The 17925-nt window shown below is 48.3% G+C and overlaps 2 protein-coding genes across 3 annotated transcripts in view; one reads left to right on the forward strand and one right to left on the reverse strand.

Annotated features, from left to right (window-relative positions):
- LOC121284117 (arfaptin-2-like) overlaps positions 1–2160 on the reverse strand; it is a 72716-nt gene extending 70556 nt beyond the window's left edge. Inside the window, exon 1 of one of the 2 annotated variants that reach the window (XM_041199245.1) lies at positions 2038–2160. The gene's annotated coding sequence lies outside the window, so the exon portion shown is untranslated. The remainder of the gene's footprint in view (positions 1–2037) is intronic. The other variant, XM_041199246.1, reaches the window with a different exon arrangement.
- timm10b (translocase of inner mitochondrial membrane 10 homolog B (yeast)) overlaps positions 2130–17925 on the forward strand; it is a 36975-nt gene continuing 21179 nt past the window's right edge. The window contains exons 1-2 of the mRNA XM_041199252.1: positions 2130–2232; positions 2553–2648. Of these exons, the coding sequence (XP_041055186.1) occupies positions 2206–2232; positions 2553–2648 (123 nt within the window). The 5' untranslated portion in view covers positions 2130–2205. The remainder of the gene's footprint in view (positions 2233–2552; positions 2649–17925) is intronic.

Genomic DNA, 17925 nt, shown 5'->3' on the forward strand with positions numbered 1-17925 from the left:
CCAAATATTCACCCCATATCCCCCTCCCCATATATTCGCCCCCATATCCCCCTCCCCCAAATATTCGCCCCATATCCCCTCCCCCATATATTCGCCCCATATCCCCCTCCCCCACATATTCGCCCCATATCCCCCTCCCCCACATATTCGCCCCATATCCCCCTCCCCCACATATTCGCCCCCATATCCTCCCCCTCCCCACATATTCGCCCCATATCCTCCTCCTCCCCACATATTCGCCCCATATCCTCCTCCCCCACATATTCGCTCCCATATCCTGCCCCCCCACATATTCGCCCCCATATACCCCCTCCCCACATATTCGCCCCCATATCCTCCCCCTCCCCACATATTCGCCCCCATATCCGCCAAATATTCACCCCCATATCCCCCCTCCCCATATATTCACCCCCATATCCCCCTCCCCCACATATTCGCCCCATATCCCCCTCCCCCATATTCGCCCCCATATCCCCTCCCCCATATTCGCCCCCATATCCCCTCCCCCACATATTCGCCCCCATATCCCCCCTCCCCATATATTCGCCCCCATATCCCTCCTCCCCATATATTCGCCCCCATATCCCCTCCTCCATATATTCGCCCCATATCCCCCCTCCCCATATATTCGCCCCCATATCCCCTCCCCCATATATTCGCCCCCATATCCCCCTCCCCCATATATTCGCCCCCATATCCCCCTCCCCCATATATTCACCCCCATATCCCCTCCCCCATATATTCACCCCCATATCCCCCTCCCCCATATATTCGCCCCCATATCCCCCTCCCCCATATATTCGCCCCGATATCCCCCTCCCCCATATATTCGCCCCATATCCCCCCTCCCCATATATTCACCCCCATATCCCCTCCCCCAAATATTCACCCCATATCCCCCTCCCCCATATATTCGCCCCATATCCCATCCCCCATATATTCGCCCCCATATCCCCCTCCCCATATATTCGCCCCCATATCCCCCTCCCCCATATATTCGCCCCCATATCCCCCTCCCCCATATATTCGCCCCATATCCCCCTCCCCCATATATTCGCCCCCATATCCCCTCCCCCATATATTCGCCCCATATCCCCCTCCCCCATTTATTCGCCCCATATCCCCCTCCCCCATATATTCGCCCCCATATCCCCCTCCCCCATATATTCACCCCCATATCCCCCTCCCCCATATATTCGCCCCCATATCCCCCTCCCCCATATATTCACCCCCATATCCCCCTCCCCCATATATTCGCCCCATATCCCCCTCCCCCATATATTCGCCCCATATCCCCCTCCCCCATATATTCGCCCCATATCCCCCTCCCCCATATATTCGCCCCATATCCCCTCCCCCATATATTCACCCCATATCCCCCTCCCCCACATATTCACCCCATATCCCCTCCCCCATATATTCACCCCATATCCCCCTCCCCCACATATTCACCCCATATCCCCTCCCCCATATATTCACCCCATATCCCCCTCCCCCACATATTCACCCCATATCCCCTCCCCCATATATTCACCCCATATCCCCCTCCCCCACATATTCACCCCATATCCCCCTCCCCCACATATTCACCCCATATCCCCCTCCCCCATATATTCGCCCCATATCCCCCTCCCCCATATATTCGCCCCATATCCCCCTCCCCCATATATTCGCCCCATATCCCCCTCCCCCATATATTCGCCCCATATCCCCTCCCCCATATATTCACCCCATATCCCCCTCCCCCACATATTCACCCCATATCCCCTCCCCCATATATTCACCCCATATCCCCCTCCCCCACATATTCACCCCATATCCCCTCCCCCATATATTCACCCCATATCCCCCTCCCCCACATATTCACCCCATATCCCCTCCCCCATATATTCACCCCATATCCCCCTCCCCCATATATTCACCCCATATCCCCCTCCCCCATATATTCGCCCCCATATCCTCCCCTCCCCACATATTCGCCCCCATATCCTCCCCCTCCCCCATATATTCCCCTTCCCCTCTCTGTGTTTCTCTCACCGGCCGCTGTCCGGAGCGGTCACTCCCGCTGTCCGGGGCGGTCAGTGGCGGTCACTCTTGTTTCCGGTTTTCTTTCTCGGTCCCGGAGCCGAACCGGCCGCCGCCAGGAAATGACGACAACATTGACCGGGTCACCGGAAACCTGGGGGCAAAGGTCACGGGGAAAAGATGGCGGAACCGAGAGAAATACGGAACGTGAGAGAAAATTATTCAAACCCGGGAGAATTGGGGGGGGGGGGGGGGCCGGGTTGGGGGGGCAGGGTGGCGGGTTGGTGGCCGGGGTGGGGGGAGGTGGGGGGGAGGGGGGCAGGGTGGGGGGAGGGGGGGCAGGGTGGCGGGTTGGTGGCCGGGGTGGGGGAGAGGGGGGCAGGGTGGCGGGTTGGTGGCCGGGGTGGGGGGAGGTGGGGGGAGGGGGGCAGGGTGGCGGGTTGGTGGCTGGGGGGGTCTGGGTCTGGGTCTGGGTCTGTCTGTCCGGGGGTTTCTCCTCCACTAATCTCCCTTCTTCTGTGTTTTAGCTGCGGGATTTCCTGCTGGTTTATAACAAAATGACTGAAAGCTGCTTCGACAAGTGTGTGACCAACCTCAACTACAGGAGCATCACCCTGACTGAGGTAAAGCCCAGACCAGGAACAGGCCATTCGGCCCATTCCAACGCTGCTCCACCATTCATTATGATCATGGCTCATCTCTGGCATCAACTCCACACCCCCCCCCCCCCGTATCGTTTAATTCCCTGAATATTTAACGGATGGAGCGTCACAACCCCCTGGGGTGGAGAATTCCAAAGATTCACCACCCTTTGAATGAATAATGTTCTTTTTTCAGCCCAAAATGTTCTGTGGAGAACACTGCTGTTGGGTACACCCCAAAGTCCAATTACTGAACACATCCTTGTCCCTTTGGTTTTAAAAACAAAGTGATCGTTATGCTTTGAATGAGGCAGTTGAATGATGTTGGAGTGGTGCAGTACAGTGCTGCTTTGGGTGCATTAGAGTAATTAAATTAGAGTTTGGTGAGCAGGGGAGTTCAGTGCAGAGGGAAGAAGCTGTTCCTTTCTCTTTCTACTTTAAGCCTCCAGTAGCCGACTCTTACTTTGCTACAAGAGAAGAAGCTGATTGTTGATTAATTGGTAAGTTATTCTACTTATTCTAATTGTAATAAATAGTTTTTAAAGTTACAGAAAAGCACGACAGCTCAGCTGAATGGAATGTGCGTCCTACGGTATGTGGGAAGTCATGGATGCACCATATGTTCTAGGCAAACACACCTGCAGGAAGTGTCACCAATTGCAGAAGCTTGAGCTCTGGGTTACTGAGCTCGTGCAATGGCTGGGGTCACTGTGGCACATCCACAAGACAGAGAGCTATGTAGATAGCATGTTTAAGGAGGCATTACAACACAGGTTAGCAGCATACAGGCAGAGTGGGCATGGGTGACTATCAGGCAGTCTTAAGAGAATCAGGTAGGTAGTGCAGTAGTCCCCCGAGTCATTCTTGCTTGCCAATCGGTTTTCCGTTTTGGATACTGGTGAGGGCAATGGTCCCTTGGGGTGTGCAGCAAGAACCAATGCTGTGGCACCGTGGGTGGCTCAACTGCACAGGAGTGGAGGAAGAAGAGCGGGATTGTAATAGTGCTGGGGGATTCCATAGTCAGGGGATCAGATAGAGCGGGGAAGAAGAGCGGGAGTGTAATAGTGCTGGGGGATTCCATAGTCAGGGGATCAGATAGAGCGGGGAAGAAGAGCGGGAGTGTAATAGTGCTAGGGGATTCCATAGTCAGGGGATCAGAAGAGCGGGGAAGAAGAGCGGGAGTGTACTAGTGCTGGGGGATTCCATAGTCAGGGGATCAGAAGAGCGGGGAAGAAGAGCGGGAGTGTAATAGTGCTGGGGGATTCCATAGTCGGGGGATCAGAAGAGCGGGGAAGAAGAGCGGGAGTGTAATAGTGCTGGGGGATTCCATAGTCAGGGGATCAGATAGAGCGGGGAAGAAGAGCGGGAGTGTAATAGTGCTGGGGGATTCCATAGTCAGGGGATCAGAAGAGCGGGGAAGAAGAGCGGGAGTGTAATAGTGCTAGGGGATTCCATAGTCAGGGGATCAGAAGAGCGGGGAAGAAGAGCGGGAGTGTAATAGTGCTAGGGGATTCCATAGGGGATCAGAAGAGCGGGGAAGAAGAGCGGGAGTGTAATAGTGCTGGGGGATTCCATAGTCAGGGGATCAGAAGAGCGGGGAAGAAGAGCGGGAGTGTAATAGTGCTAGGGGATTCCATAGTCAGGGGATCAGATAGATCGGGGAAGAAGAGCGGGATTGTAATAGTGCTAGGGGATTCCATAGTCAGGGGATCAGAAGAGCGGGGAAGAAGAGCGGGAGTGTAATAGTGCTAGGGGATTCCATAGTCAGGGGATCAGAAGAGCGGGGAAGAAGAGCGGGAGTGTAATAGTGCTAGGGGATTCCATAGTCAGGGGATCAGATAGAGCGGGGAAGAAGAGCGGGAGTGTAATAGTGCTAGGGGATGCCATAGTCAGGGGATCAGAAGAGCGGGGAAGAAGAGCGGGAGTGTAATAGTGCTAGGGGATTCCATAGTCAGGGGATCAGAAGAGCGGGGAAGAAGAGCGGGAGTGTAATAGTGCTAGGGGATTCCATAGTCAGGGGATCAGATAGAGCGGGGAAGAAGAGCGGGAGTGTAATAGTGCTAGGGGATTCCATAGTCAGGGGATCAGAAGAGCGGGGAAGAAGAGCGGGAGTGTAATAGTGCTAGGGGATTCCATAGTCAGGGGATCAGATAGAGCGGGGAAGAAGAGCGGGAGTGTAATAGTGCTAGGGGATTCCATAGTCAGGGGATCAGATAGAGCAGGGAAGAAGAGCGGGAGTGTAATAGTGCTAGGGGATTCCATAGTCAGGGGATCAGAAGAGCGGGGAAGAAGAGCGGGAGTGTAATAGTGCTAGGGGATTCCATAGTCAGGGGATCAGAAGAGCGGGGAAGAAGAGCGGGAGTGTAATAGTGCTAGGGGATTCCATAGTCAGGGGATCAGAAGAGCGGGGAAGAAGAGCAGGAGTGTAATAGTGCTAGGGGATTCCATAGTCAGGGGATCAGAAGAGCAGGGAAGAAGAGCGGGAGTGTAATAGTGCTGGGGGATTCCATAGTCAGGGGATCAGATAGAGCGGGGAAGAAGAGCGGGAGTGTAATAGTGCTAGGGGATTCCATAGTCAGGGGATCAGAAGAGCGGGGAAGAAGAGCGGGAGTGTAATAGTGCTAGGGGATTCCATAGTCAGGGGATCAGAAGAGCGGGGAAGAAGAGCGGGAGTGTAATAGTGCTAGGGGATTCCATAGTCAGGGGATCAGATAGAGCGGGGAAGAAGAGCGGGAGTGTAATAGTGCTAGGGGATGCCATAGTCAGGGGATCAGAAGAGCGGGAGTGTAATAGTGCTAGGGGATTCCATAGTCAGGGGATCAGAAGAGCGGGGAAGAAGAGCGGGAGTGTAATAGTGCTAGGGGATTCCATAGTCAGGGGATCAGAAGAGCGGGGAAGAAGAGCGGGAGTGTAATAGTGCTAGGGGATTCCATAGTCAGGGGATCAGAAGAGCGGGGAAGAAGAGCGGGAGTGTAATAGTGCTAGGGGATTCCATAGTCTGGGGATCAGATAGATGTTTTTGCGGCAGGGGGATGGTGTATTGTCGCTGGGCTAGTAATCCAGAGATTACTGCAGACCCGGGTTTAAATCCCACCACGGCAGATGTGGGATCTGAATTCAATAAAAAATCTGGACTTAAAAGAATGATGATGACCAGGGAGCCATTGTTGATTGTTATAAAAACCCATCAGGTTCACTAATGTCCTTTGGGGAAGGAAATCTGCCGTCCTTACCTGGTCTGGCCTACATGTGACTCCAGACCCACAGCAATGTGGTTGACTCTGAAATGGCCGAGCCAGACACTCAGTTGTTTCAAACTGCTACAAAGGCTCAGAAAAGGAATGAAACCGGACGGACCACCCGGCATTGACCTAAGCACCGGAAACAACAACGGCAAACTCAGCCCTGTCAACCCTGCAAAGTCCCCCTTACTAACATCTGGGGTCTAGTGCCAAAATTGGGAGAGCGTCTCACAGACTAGTCAAGCAACAGCCTGACATAGTCATCCTCACGGAATCATATCTTACAGATAATGTCCCAGACTCCACCATCACCATCCCTGGGTATGCCCTGTCCCAAGGGCAGGTCAGACCCAGCAGAGGTGACAGCACAGTGGTATACAGTCAGTAGGGAGTTGCCCTGGGAGTCCCCAACATCGATTCCAGACCCCATGAAGTGTCATCGCATCAGCTCAAAAATGGGTAAGGAAACCTCCTGCTGATTACCACGTATCACCCTCCCTCAGCTGATGAATCAGTGCCCCTCCATGTTGAACATCACTTGGAAGAAGCACTGAGGATGGCAAGGGTGTGGAATGTGGCTCGATAACACCACTACTAACTGAGCAGGCTATGTTGTAAATGACATAGCTGCTAGACGGGGTCAGCGGCAGGTGGTCAGGGAAAAACACACTTGACCTTGTCCTCACCAACCTGCCTGCCACAGATGCATCTGTCCATGACAGTATCGGTAGGAGTGACCACAGTACTGTCATTGTGGAGACGAAGTGCTGCCTTCGCATTGAGGATACCCCCCAACGTGTTGTGTGGCACTAAATGGGATAGATTTCGAATAGATCTAGCAACTCAAAACTGGGCATCCATGAGGTGCTGTGGACCATCAGCAGCAGCAGAATTGTACTCGAACACAATCTGTAACCTCATGGCCCAGCATATCTCCCTTTCTACCATTACCACCAAGCCAGGGGATCAACCCTGGTTCAATGAAGAGGAGCAGCACCAGACATACCTAAAAATGAGGTGTCAACTTGACTACTTGTGTGCCAAACAGCATAAGCAGAAAGTGATAGAGCTAAGTGATCCCACAACCAATGGATCAGATCTAAGCTCTGCAGTCCTGTGACATCAAGCCGTGAATTGGTGGTGAACAAGCTGATGGAGGAGGCGGATCCACAACTATCTCCATCCTCAATGATGGAGGAGCCCAGCACATCAGCGCAATAGATAAGGCTGAAGCATTTACTACAATCTTCAGCCAGAAGTGCTGAGTGGGTGATCCATCTCAGCCTCCTCCGGAGGTCCCCAGCATCACAGGTGCCAGTCTTCAGCCAATTTGATTCACTCTGCATGATATCAAGAAGCTGCTGAAGGCACTGGATACTGCAAAGGCTATGGGCCCTGACAATATTGCGGCAATAGTACAGATGACTTGTGCTCCACACCATTGTGCCCCTAGCCAAGCTGTTCCAATACAGAGACAACACTGGCATCTACATGGCAATGTGGAAAATTGCCCAGTTATATCCTGTGCATAAAAAGTAGGACAAATCCAATCCGGCCAATTACCGCCCCATCAGTCTACTCTCCATTACCAGTAAAATAATGAAAGGGGTCATCAACAGTGCTATCAAGCGGTGCTTGCTTAGCAATAACCTGTCACTGATGCCCAGTTTGGGTTCTGCCAGGGCCACTCAGCTCCTGACCTCATTACAGCCTTGGTTCAAACATGGACAAAAGAGTTGAACTCCTGAGGTGAGGTGAGAGTGACTGCCCTTGACATCAAGGCAGCATTTGACCGAGTGTGGCATCAAGGAGCCCTAGCAAAACTGGAGTCAATGGGAATCGGGGGAAAAGTCTCTGCTGGTTGGAGTCATACCGAGCACAAAGGAAGATGGTTGTGGTTGTTGGAGGTCAGTCATCTCAGCTCCAGGACATCACTGCAGGAGTTCCTCAGGGTAGTGTCCTCGGCCCAACCATCTTCAGCTGCTTCATCAATGACCCTCCTTCCATCATAAGGTCAGAAGTGGGGATGTTCACTGATGATTGCCCAATTTCAGCACCATTCACAACTCTTCAGATACTGAAGCAGTCCATGTCCAAATGCAGCAAGACCTGGACAATATCCAGGCTTGGGCTGACAAGTGGCAAGTAACATTCATGCCACACAGGTGTCAGGCAATGACCATCTCCAACAAGAGAGAATCCAACCAAACTCCTGTTGATGTTTGATGGCATTACCATCACTGAATCCTCCACTACCAACATCCTGGGGATTACCATTGACCAGAAACAACTAGACTAGCCATATAAATACTGTGGCTACAAAGCAGATCAAAGGCTAGGAATCGTATGACGAGCAACTCACCTCCTGACTCCCCAAAGCCTGTCCACCATCTACAAGGCACAAGTCAGGAGTGTGATGGAATACTCCCCACTTGCCTGGATGAGTGTAGCTCCCACAACACTGAAGAAGCTCAACACTGTCCAGGACAAAACAGCCCGCTTGATTGGTACCACATCCACAAGCATTCACTCCCTTCACCACCGTTGCACAGTAGCAGCAGTGTGTACCATCTACAAGATGCACTGCAGGAATTCACCAAGGCTCTTTAGACAGCACCGTCCAAACCCATGATCACTACCACTAGAAGGATACGGGCAGCAGACAGGTGGGAACACTGTTAATGTGGCAATCATCTTGTTAAAACCAGTTATTAGTTAAACAGATGATGAGCATTAATTATCCCATCTAAATAGAATAAAAAGGTACAGTGGAACACTTTTTTGTGGAAGCTACTAGGAAGTTAGTAGCACTGAGAAGTTGTCTTGGAAATCAACGAGTTATAACCAAGAGACCAGCCTGGATTAATTAGTAATAGAGTTATACAGCACAGAAACAGGCCCTTCGGCCCATCGTGTCCATGTTGGCCATCAAGCCCCTATCTATTCTAATCCCATTTTCCAGCACTTGGCTTGTAGCCCTGTGCTGAGGCATTTCAAGTGCTCATCTAAACACTTAAATGTCATGAGGGTTCCTGCCTCTACCACTCCCTCAGGCAGTGAGTTCCAGATTCCCCAGCCACCTCTGGGTGAAAAAACTTTTCCTCAAATCCCCTCTTTACCTCCTGCCCCTTACCTTAAATCTATGTATTAATTTTTCCACCACAACCTCATATTGTGAGTAACATGGTAGCACAGGATGAACTTTAAGCTTTGCTGATTGGTTGCTGTGTATGAAGCTTTCTGTCTCAGTCCTCTGAGGGAAATGAAGTGTACAGTTAATAACAATTTAAGTTATGGAATGGTGGAAGGACAGCGCAAAATCACAAGCTTTGACTATCCATCAACTTTTTCTGACTCTGAACCTTATCAGCAAAGGAAGGCTGTAGTTGAAATGTGAACCTGGGTTACTGCTACACCCCGGAAGAAGCAAGGTATGGCTTTGGCGTTATCATTACCGACCAAAAGTAAGGTAAGGAGTAAAGTGTTTTCAGAGTGGAAAGTGGATGATTTGGATCATGAAGAGGGATTAAACCGTCTGATACAATTTTTGGAGAAGTTCTACCAAAAGGATGAGTTGTTGGAAGCGGATGAAGCTTGGACGATCTTTGATAGGTTTAGGAAATAAGATGTTCAGTCCATGGAAGAACATATCATGGATTTTGATAAATGGTATAAGAGACTCCAGAGATTTGAACTTGAGATTCCAGAATCAGTTTTGGCATTTAAATGACTGGACTGTGCTTGCATTTCCCACGTTGATTATCTTTTAGTACTAACAGGGGTTCAGTTCCGGGGGAAAGAATCTCTCAGATTAAATGGCCGCTGCCCGAAAAAAAATTCCTGGGGAAACAGTTGTTTGCTGCCACTTTTTTAGCAAATGTGAACAACCGTGCTGTAAAACAAAGGATAGAGGATTAATGGTCAACCTAATATCAGATGAAGATTCCAGTACAAAGATGAGGTTAATGACAGGCCTGAAAATGGTCGTAACCCTAGTCGATTTGAGAGTCGGGACAAAAAGCCTGTCTTGGATGTAGACATTTAAACTGAAAAAATGCACGGGGAATGGCTAATCAGTGTTTTCAGTGTGATTCCCAATATCATTACGCAATGAACTGCCCACAGCAAAAGAATCGTCTTTTTGAAGTGACCCATGAGACAGATTCACCTGAAAGTGAATATGATGATGGTGACTGCCATGAAGAAATTATATTGATAACTGAGAGTTTGAAACTGGTGATGAGTATCTTGATGGTAGATTCCTTTAACTGTGCAGCTCTGGACAGTGATTGCACTTCTACGGTGTGCGGCATGGACTGGCTTGACTGCTATCTGCAGTCTCTCAATGAGGCAGACTGGCAGAAGGTGAAGGAGAATGAAAGCTCTCCCTGCTTCAGATTCGGAGATGACAATACATTAATATCCTCCAAACGGGTGGTCCTCCCTTGTAAGATAGCAGAGATCAATCTGTTTATCAGTACTGATGTGGTTTCTAGCGAGCTGCCGTTATTGTTGAGTCGATCTGCAATGAAGAGATGAAGAAGGCTCAGATTACACTAGATATGATGAATGATAGAACAGTCGTGTTTAGGGAAAAATGTGGATCTACATTTTACTCAGTCAGGCCATTACTGCTTGCTACTAAGGAAGCCAGAGATTTCTCATCAAAAAGTTCATCAAGGTTTGTTAACTACTGAGAATGAGAATTTGGTGGACAAAAGGAAGATCATTTGGAAATTACATAGACAGTTTGCACATCTGGTGCCACAGAAACTGAAGACTCTGCTTCAAGATGTGGGAATGGTCTTACCCTGCTGCAGCAGTACAGGCCACAGGGGAAAGGAATCACTTGTAAGTAGTGTGTAAGATCGGGTAAGTATTTACTACTTTATCACTTGTAGTTTAAGGTCTTTTTGTGGTTTATAGTTTGTATATTCTGTAATAACGAGGATCAGGAAAGAAGGGCCCTGGAGTAATTGATTTAAAAGGTTTAATTTAAATGGATAAGTCATGTCAGGAGAGCTCAAAGCCGTGGTGTGCTCCTCGTGCTCCATGTGGGAAGCCGGGGACATTTCCAGTGCCCGGGACCAGCATGTGTGCAGGAAGTGTGTACAGCTGCAGCTCCTGGAAGCTCGGGTTTCAGAGCTGGAACAGCAGCTGGGGACACTGTGGAGCATCCGTGAGTCTGAGAGCATCGTGGGTAGCACGTTTAGAGAGGTGGTCACACCGCAGATGAAGCAACTTGAGGAAGGAAGAGAATGGGTGACCACCAGGCAGTCCAAGAGAAACAGGCAGATAGTTCAGGAGCTCCCTGGTGTCCCGCTCGCAAATCGGTATTCCCTTTTGGAGGCTGATGAGGGTGCTGGTTCCTCCAGGAAGTGCAGACAGAACCAAGCTTCTGGCATCACAAGCAGCCTGTCTGTACAGGAAGGGAGGAAGAGCAATAGTAATAGGGTGTTCTATTGTCAGGGGAACAGATAGGCACTACTGTGGCCATCAACGTGACTCCAGGATGGTGTGTTGCCTCCCTGGTGCTAGGGTCCGGGATGTCACTGAACGGCTGCAGGGCATCCTGAAGCGGGAGGGTGATAAGGCAGAGGTCATGGTACAGGTTGGTATCAGTGACATAGGTAGAAAGAGGAATGAGGTCTTGCATCAAGAATTCAGGGAATTAGGCAGTAGACTAAAAAGCAGGACCTCTCGGGTTGTAATCTCTGTATTACTCCCAGTGCCATGTGCTAGCGAGCTCAGAAATAGGAGAATAGCGCAGATGAATACATGGCTTAAGAGTTGGTGCAGGAGGGAGGGTTTTAGATTCCTGGATCGGTGGGACCTGTACAAGCGGGACGGTCTACATCTGAACCAGAGTGGGACTAACATCCTTGCGGGCAGGTTTTCTAGTGCTGTTGGGAGGAGTTTAAACTAATTATGCAGGGAGAGGGGACACAGAATGTTAGCAGAATAGAGACACATCATAATACAGTAAAACAATCAAGTCAGAGGGAGTACAGCTGCAATAAGCTTCAAGGGAGTAAGCAAGGCTGAGTGGCTTCTACTTTAATGTCAGGAGTATTACAGATAAAACGGATGAGTTAAGGGTGAGGATTGACACGTGGAATTGTGATATAGTAGCCATCACTGAGACGTGGTTGAGGGAGGGGCAGGATTGGCAGCTCAACGTTCCAGGATATAGAATCTTCAGGCGAGACAGGGGAGGGGGTAAAAGAGGAGGAGGCATTGCATTATTAGTTAAGGAGTTAGTTGCTGCAGTTAGCAGAGATTATTTCTTGGAGGGGGCATCGAATGAAGCTTTGTGGGTAGAACTTAGGAATAAAAAAGGGGCAGCCACATTGTTAGGTGTTTATTATTATAGACCCCCAGATAGTCAGTGGGAAATTGAGGAGCAAATATATGCACAATTTGCAGAGATGTGTAAAAACAATAACAATAGGGTAATTATATTTGGTGATTTCAACTTTCCCAACATTAATTGGGATAGACATAGTGTTAAGGGCTTAGATGGAGTGGATTTCTTGAAATGTGTACAGGAGAACTTTTTAGGTCAATATGTAGAGGGTCCAACAAGGGATGGTGCATTGCTGGATCTAATTCTGGGGAATGAAGCCGGACAGGTGGCTGAGTTGGTGGTGGGGGAGCATTTTAGTGACAGCGACCACAACATGGTACAGTTTAAGCTTGTTATGGACAAAGAAATAGACAAGTTGAAAAAAATATTTTGGATTGGGGGAGAGTGGGTTTTAGTAAAATAAGGCAGGATCTGGCCAAGGTAGACTGGGAACAGTTACTTGTGGGGAAATCTACAGAGGAACAGTGGGGGTTGTTCAAGAAGGAAATGGGGAGGGTACAGGCTCCCCATGTTCCCTCTAGGGTGATAGGAAGGAGTAACAAGCCCAGAGAACCATGGATGACCAGAGATATTCAGGGTACGATGAGAAGGAAAAGAGAGGCTTTTAGCGGGTACAAGGGAAGCAAATCAGCAGAGGCATTAGTGGAGTACAGAAAGTGCAGGGTGGAGCTTAAAGCAATTAGGAGAGCAAAGAGGGGATACGAGAAAGCTCTGGCTGGTAAAAGTAGGGAAAATCCCAAGATATTCTATAAATATATCAATGGGAAGAGGATAATCAGGGAAAGAGTCGGGCCCATTAGGGACGAAGGGGGCAATCTATGGGTGGAGCCAGAGGACATCACTGGAGTGTTGAATGAATACTTCACATACGTCTTCACCCAAGAGAATAAGGACGAAGGTATCGAACTCGGGGAGAGAGACTGTGAGGTTCTTGAGCAAATTGATATAGGGAGTGACAAGGTATTGGAGGTGTTGGCAGGCTTAAAAGTGGACAAACTCCAGGTCCAGATGATTTGTGTCCCAGACTGCTGAGGGAGGCAAGGGAGGAGATCGCAGGGGCTCTGACCCAAATTTTTAATTCCCCTCTGGCCACGGGGGAGGTGCCAGAGGACTGGAGAACAGCTAATGTGGTTCTGCTATTTAAGAAGGGTTGTAGAGACAAGCCAGGGAACTACAGGCCAGTGAGTCTCACGTCAGTGGTAGGGAAACTATTGGAGAAAATTCTGAAGGAGAGAATCTATCTTCACTTGGAGAGGTAAGGTTTGATCAGGGATAGTCAGCATGGCTTTGTCAGAGGGAGGTCATGCCTAACAAATGTGATTGAATGTTTTGAGGAGGTGACCAGGGGTGTAGATGAGGGTAGTGCAGTTGTTGTAGTTGATAAGGTGGATTCAAAATTGGCTTAGTTGTAGGAGACAGAGGGTGATGACAGAAGGATGCTTTAGTGACTGGAAGCCAGTGTCCAGCGGCGTACCACAGGGATCTGTGCTCGGTCCCCTATTATTCGTCATTTATATAAATGACATAGCTGACTATGTGGGGGTTAGGATTAGTAAGGTTGCAGATGACACAAAGATTGGCCGGTTGGTTAACAGTGAGGTTGAGTGTCTTGGGCAACAGGAAGATATAGACAGGATGGTCAAATGGGCAGATAAGTGGCAGATGGAATTTAACCCTGAAAAGTGAGGTGATACACTTTGGAAGGAGTAATTTGACAAGGAAGTATTCAATGAACGGCATGACACTAGGAAGTTCTGAGGAACAAAAGAACCTTGACATGTGTGTCCATAGATCTCTGAAGGCGGAGGGGCATGTTAGTGGGGTGGTGAAAAAGGCATATGGGACACTTACCTTTATCAATCGAGGCATAGATTACAAAAGTAGGGAGGTCATGTTGGAGTTGTATAGAACCTTGGTGAGGCCACAGCTGGAGTACTGTGTGCAGTTCTGGTCACCACATTATAGGAAGGATGTCCAAAACAAAAACAGAATTACCTGGAAAAACTCAGCAGGTCTGGCAGCATCGGCGGAGAAGAAAAGAGTTGACGTTTCGAGTCTTCATGACCCTTCGACAGAACTTGAGTTCGAGTCCAGGAAAGAGCTGAAATATAAGCTGGTTTAAGGTGTGTGTCTGGGGGGCGGAGAGATAGAGAGACAGAGGTGGAGGGGGGGGGTGTGGTTGTAGGGACAAACAAGCAGTGATAGAAGCAGATCATCAAAAGATGTCAACGACAATAGTACAATAGAACACATAGGTGTTAAAGTTAAAGTTGGTGATATTATCTAAACGAATGTGCACATTCGTTTAGATAATATCACCAACTTTAACTTTAACACCTATGTGTTCTATTGTACTATTGTCGTTGACATCTTTTGATGATCTGCTATCACTGCTTGTTTGTCCCTACAACCACCCCCCCACCACCCCGCCCCCCCCCACCTCTCTGTCTCTCTATCTCTCCGCCCCCCACACACACACTTTAAACCAGCTTATATTTCAACTCTTTCTTGGACTCGAACTCAAGTTCTGTCGAAGAGTCATGAGGACTCGAAACGTCAACTCTTTTCTTCTCCGCCGATGCTGCCAGACCTGCTGAGTTTTTCCAGGTAATTCTGTTTTTGTTTTGGATTTCCAGCATCCGCAGTTTTTTTTGTTTTTATAGGAAGGATGTGTTTGCACTGGAAGAGGTGCAGAGGAGATTCACCAGGATGTGAATCCAGGTTGCCTGGGATGAAACATTTAAGTTATGAAGAGAGGTTGGATAGACTCCTTTTCTATTTTTCATTAGTTCTGTTGAAGAGTCATACTTGAAACATTAACTGTGTTCCTCTCCGCAGATGCTGCCAGACCTGCTGAGTTTTTCCAGATATTTTTATTTTTGTTTAGGATTGACTTGGGTTGTTTTCGTTGGAGCAGAGAAGACTGAGGGGCGACCTGATCGAGGTGTACAAGATTATGAGGGACATAGACAGGGTGGATAGGGAGCAGCTGTTCCCCTTAGTTGAAGGGTCAGTCACAAGGGGGCATAAGTTCAAGGTGAGGGACAGGAGGTTTAGGGGGGATGTGAGGAAAAACCTTTTTACCCAGAGGGTGGTGACGGTCTGGAATGCGCTGCCTGGGAGGGTGGTGGAGGCGGGTTGCCTCACACCCTTTAAAAAGTACCTGGATGAGCACTTAGCACATCATAACATTCAAGGCTATGGGCCAAGTGCTGGTAAATGGGATTAGGTAGGTAGGTCAGGTGTTTCTTATGTGTCGGTGCAGACTCGATGGGCCAAAGGGCCTCTTCTGCACTGTGAGTCTGTGATTCTGGTCGATAAAGGATATGATGATCTTATTGAACAAATCACTGTTCAGTGTGAAATTTGTCTTAAATATTGCAAGACTCCACCACAACCTGTTGTGAGCTGCCACAAACCAGGGAGTTTAACGATGCAGTGGCAATGGACTTGAAAGTTTGGGATTTTTTTTTAACTACACTTCCTATGACAACCAGATTTAATCTATCCACAGTGATAAATAGTAAAGACAAAAGCACCATTGTCGATATGGTCATGGAGAAATGGGTAGGAACAGGATTAGAAACACCAAGGAAGTTCCTCACAGATAATGGTGAGGAATTCGTCAATGAGGAATTTCGAGATATGTGCGAAAATTTAAACATCGTAGTTATGCGCACTGCAGCTGAAAGTCCATTTAATAATGGTCCATGTGAACGAAATCATGCAGCAATACATGACAGGTTACATAAAATATTAGCTGATCGACCAGGTTGTAAACTGAACATGGCACTAGCATGGGCAGTGCAAGCAAAGAACTCTCTTCAAATGGTTGGGGGGTCCAGTCCGCCCCAGTCGGTATACAGAAGAAATCCAAAGTTACCTTCAGTGTTGTCAGATGCTCCCCCTGCTCGCGAAGGAACTAGCATTAGCTCCACCTTTTCTGCTTATCTGAACGCTTTGCATGCGGTCAGAAAAGCTTTCATTAAAGCTGAGGTTTGGGAGAAAATTCCACGGGCCCTTCAGCATCGCATAAGTCCATCAGGAATATAGTTTAGACAAGGAGACATGGTATATTATTAAAGGGAAGGCCAGAAAGAGTGGAAAGGACCTGGCAAGGTTATAGAGAGCGATGGGAAAGTGGTAATTGTGCAACACAGTAATCAGACTGTTGACTATACCTTTACAGGTTCTGAAGAGGACGTAGAACGCGAGGAGACACTTTGCACTTCACATACACACACACTGGGTAGTTATGAGGAGCAGCCAATGACAGATACAGGGTTGACTGAGGTACAGGACAATGCTATTCATCCAAAAGGGCAACTACCCAAAGTAGGAACAAAAGCAACATACATGCCAGAGGAGACCAGTGTGTGGAGGGATGACCCCATCTTAGGGAGAGCAGGAAAGACCACAATAAACATTGGCTAAATGTGCAGGATGAAGGACAGGAGACAAGACCTATTGATTGGCAAACCGAGGTAAAGATGTGGAAACCCAGAAAGTGCAGTCTGAGTTCTGACAGTGGACCAGAAAGTACTGTGATCCTAGAAAAAAATCACAGACTTGTGAACGGAGTTCTGTTCACATGGGAGGACAATCATATAGTAAGTGTCCAGAAAGGGAGAGGAATGTGAGTAGAGGCCATACTTAACAAGGACTAGAGAGCAAGCTTGCAATCTCAGTAGAAGTCCATATGACAGAGATCCTAGTAGCTGTTAACAAATTGGAAAATAAGCTGACAAAGGAAGCCAAACAGAAAGAGTTAGAAAGTTGGATGGAATTTGGGGTATATTCTGAAATACCTGACAGAAGACAGGCAGCTTTATCTCACTGATGGATCAGTACAGAAAAGGTTCTCCCAGATGGCACATAAAAGGCCAAAGGAAGATTAGTAGCCTGAGGCTTTGAAGAGAGACGAGGAGATCAGGATGACAGAGTGAACATGCTTACTGCAGGGAAAGTGATTTTGAAGATTTTTTTTGGAGATATTTTGGCATCCTATTCCTGGGAGTGCATATCGATTGATATAAAGGCTGCGTTTTTACAGGGGGAGAAGTTTCAAAGGGAAGTTTTTTTTAAAACCACCCAAAGAAGCCGGGGATGTAGAAGGAAAGCTATGGGAATTGAATAAGTGTGTTTATGGGATGAATGATGTGTCAAGAGTTTGGTATTTTTCCGTGAGGCCTGACTTGTTGAAAACAGGTTACATTCAGTTAAAGGCAGACCCCGCAATGTTCTACTGGTACCATAAGGAGAAACTAGCTGGGATCTTTATCATGCATGTTAATGATTTCCTGTGGGAGGCTCTGTACAATTTGAACAATGAGTAATCGAGAAGATAAAGAAGGAATTCCAGGTCAGAAGTCAGGCTTCAGGGGCCTTTAAATACAAGTTAGGAGTGACATTGAATCAACAATGTTATCTAGAAAATGTTAATCATTTCCCAATAACTCGTGGTAGATTCTCACAAAAAGAGGGTTCTGCTACCAAGGAAGAAATGGAACAGTTGAGAAGTTTGTTTGAGCAGTTGAACTGGTTGTGCACTCAGACTAGGCCTGACGCTAGTTATGATGTGTTGAAGCTGAGAACTATGGTGAAACATGCTACAGTTGAGCAAGTTCTGAGAGCAAATAAAACACTTAAA

The sequence above is a fragment of the Carcharodon carcharias genome, chromosome 11 (genome assembly GCF_017639515.1).
Source record: "Carcharodon carcharias isolate sCarCar2 chromosome 11, sCarCar2.pri, whole genome shotgun sequence".
Taxonomy (NCBI): domain Eukaryota; kingdom Metazoa; phylum Chordata; class Chondrichthyes; order Lamniformes; family Lamnidae; genus Carcharodon; species Carcharodon carcharias.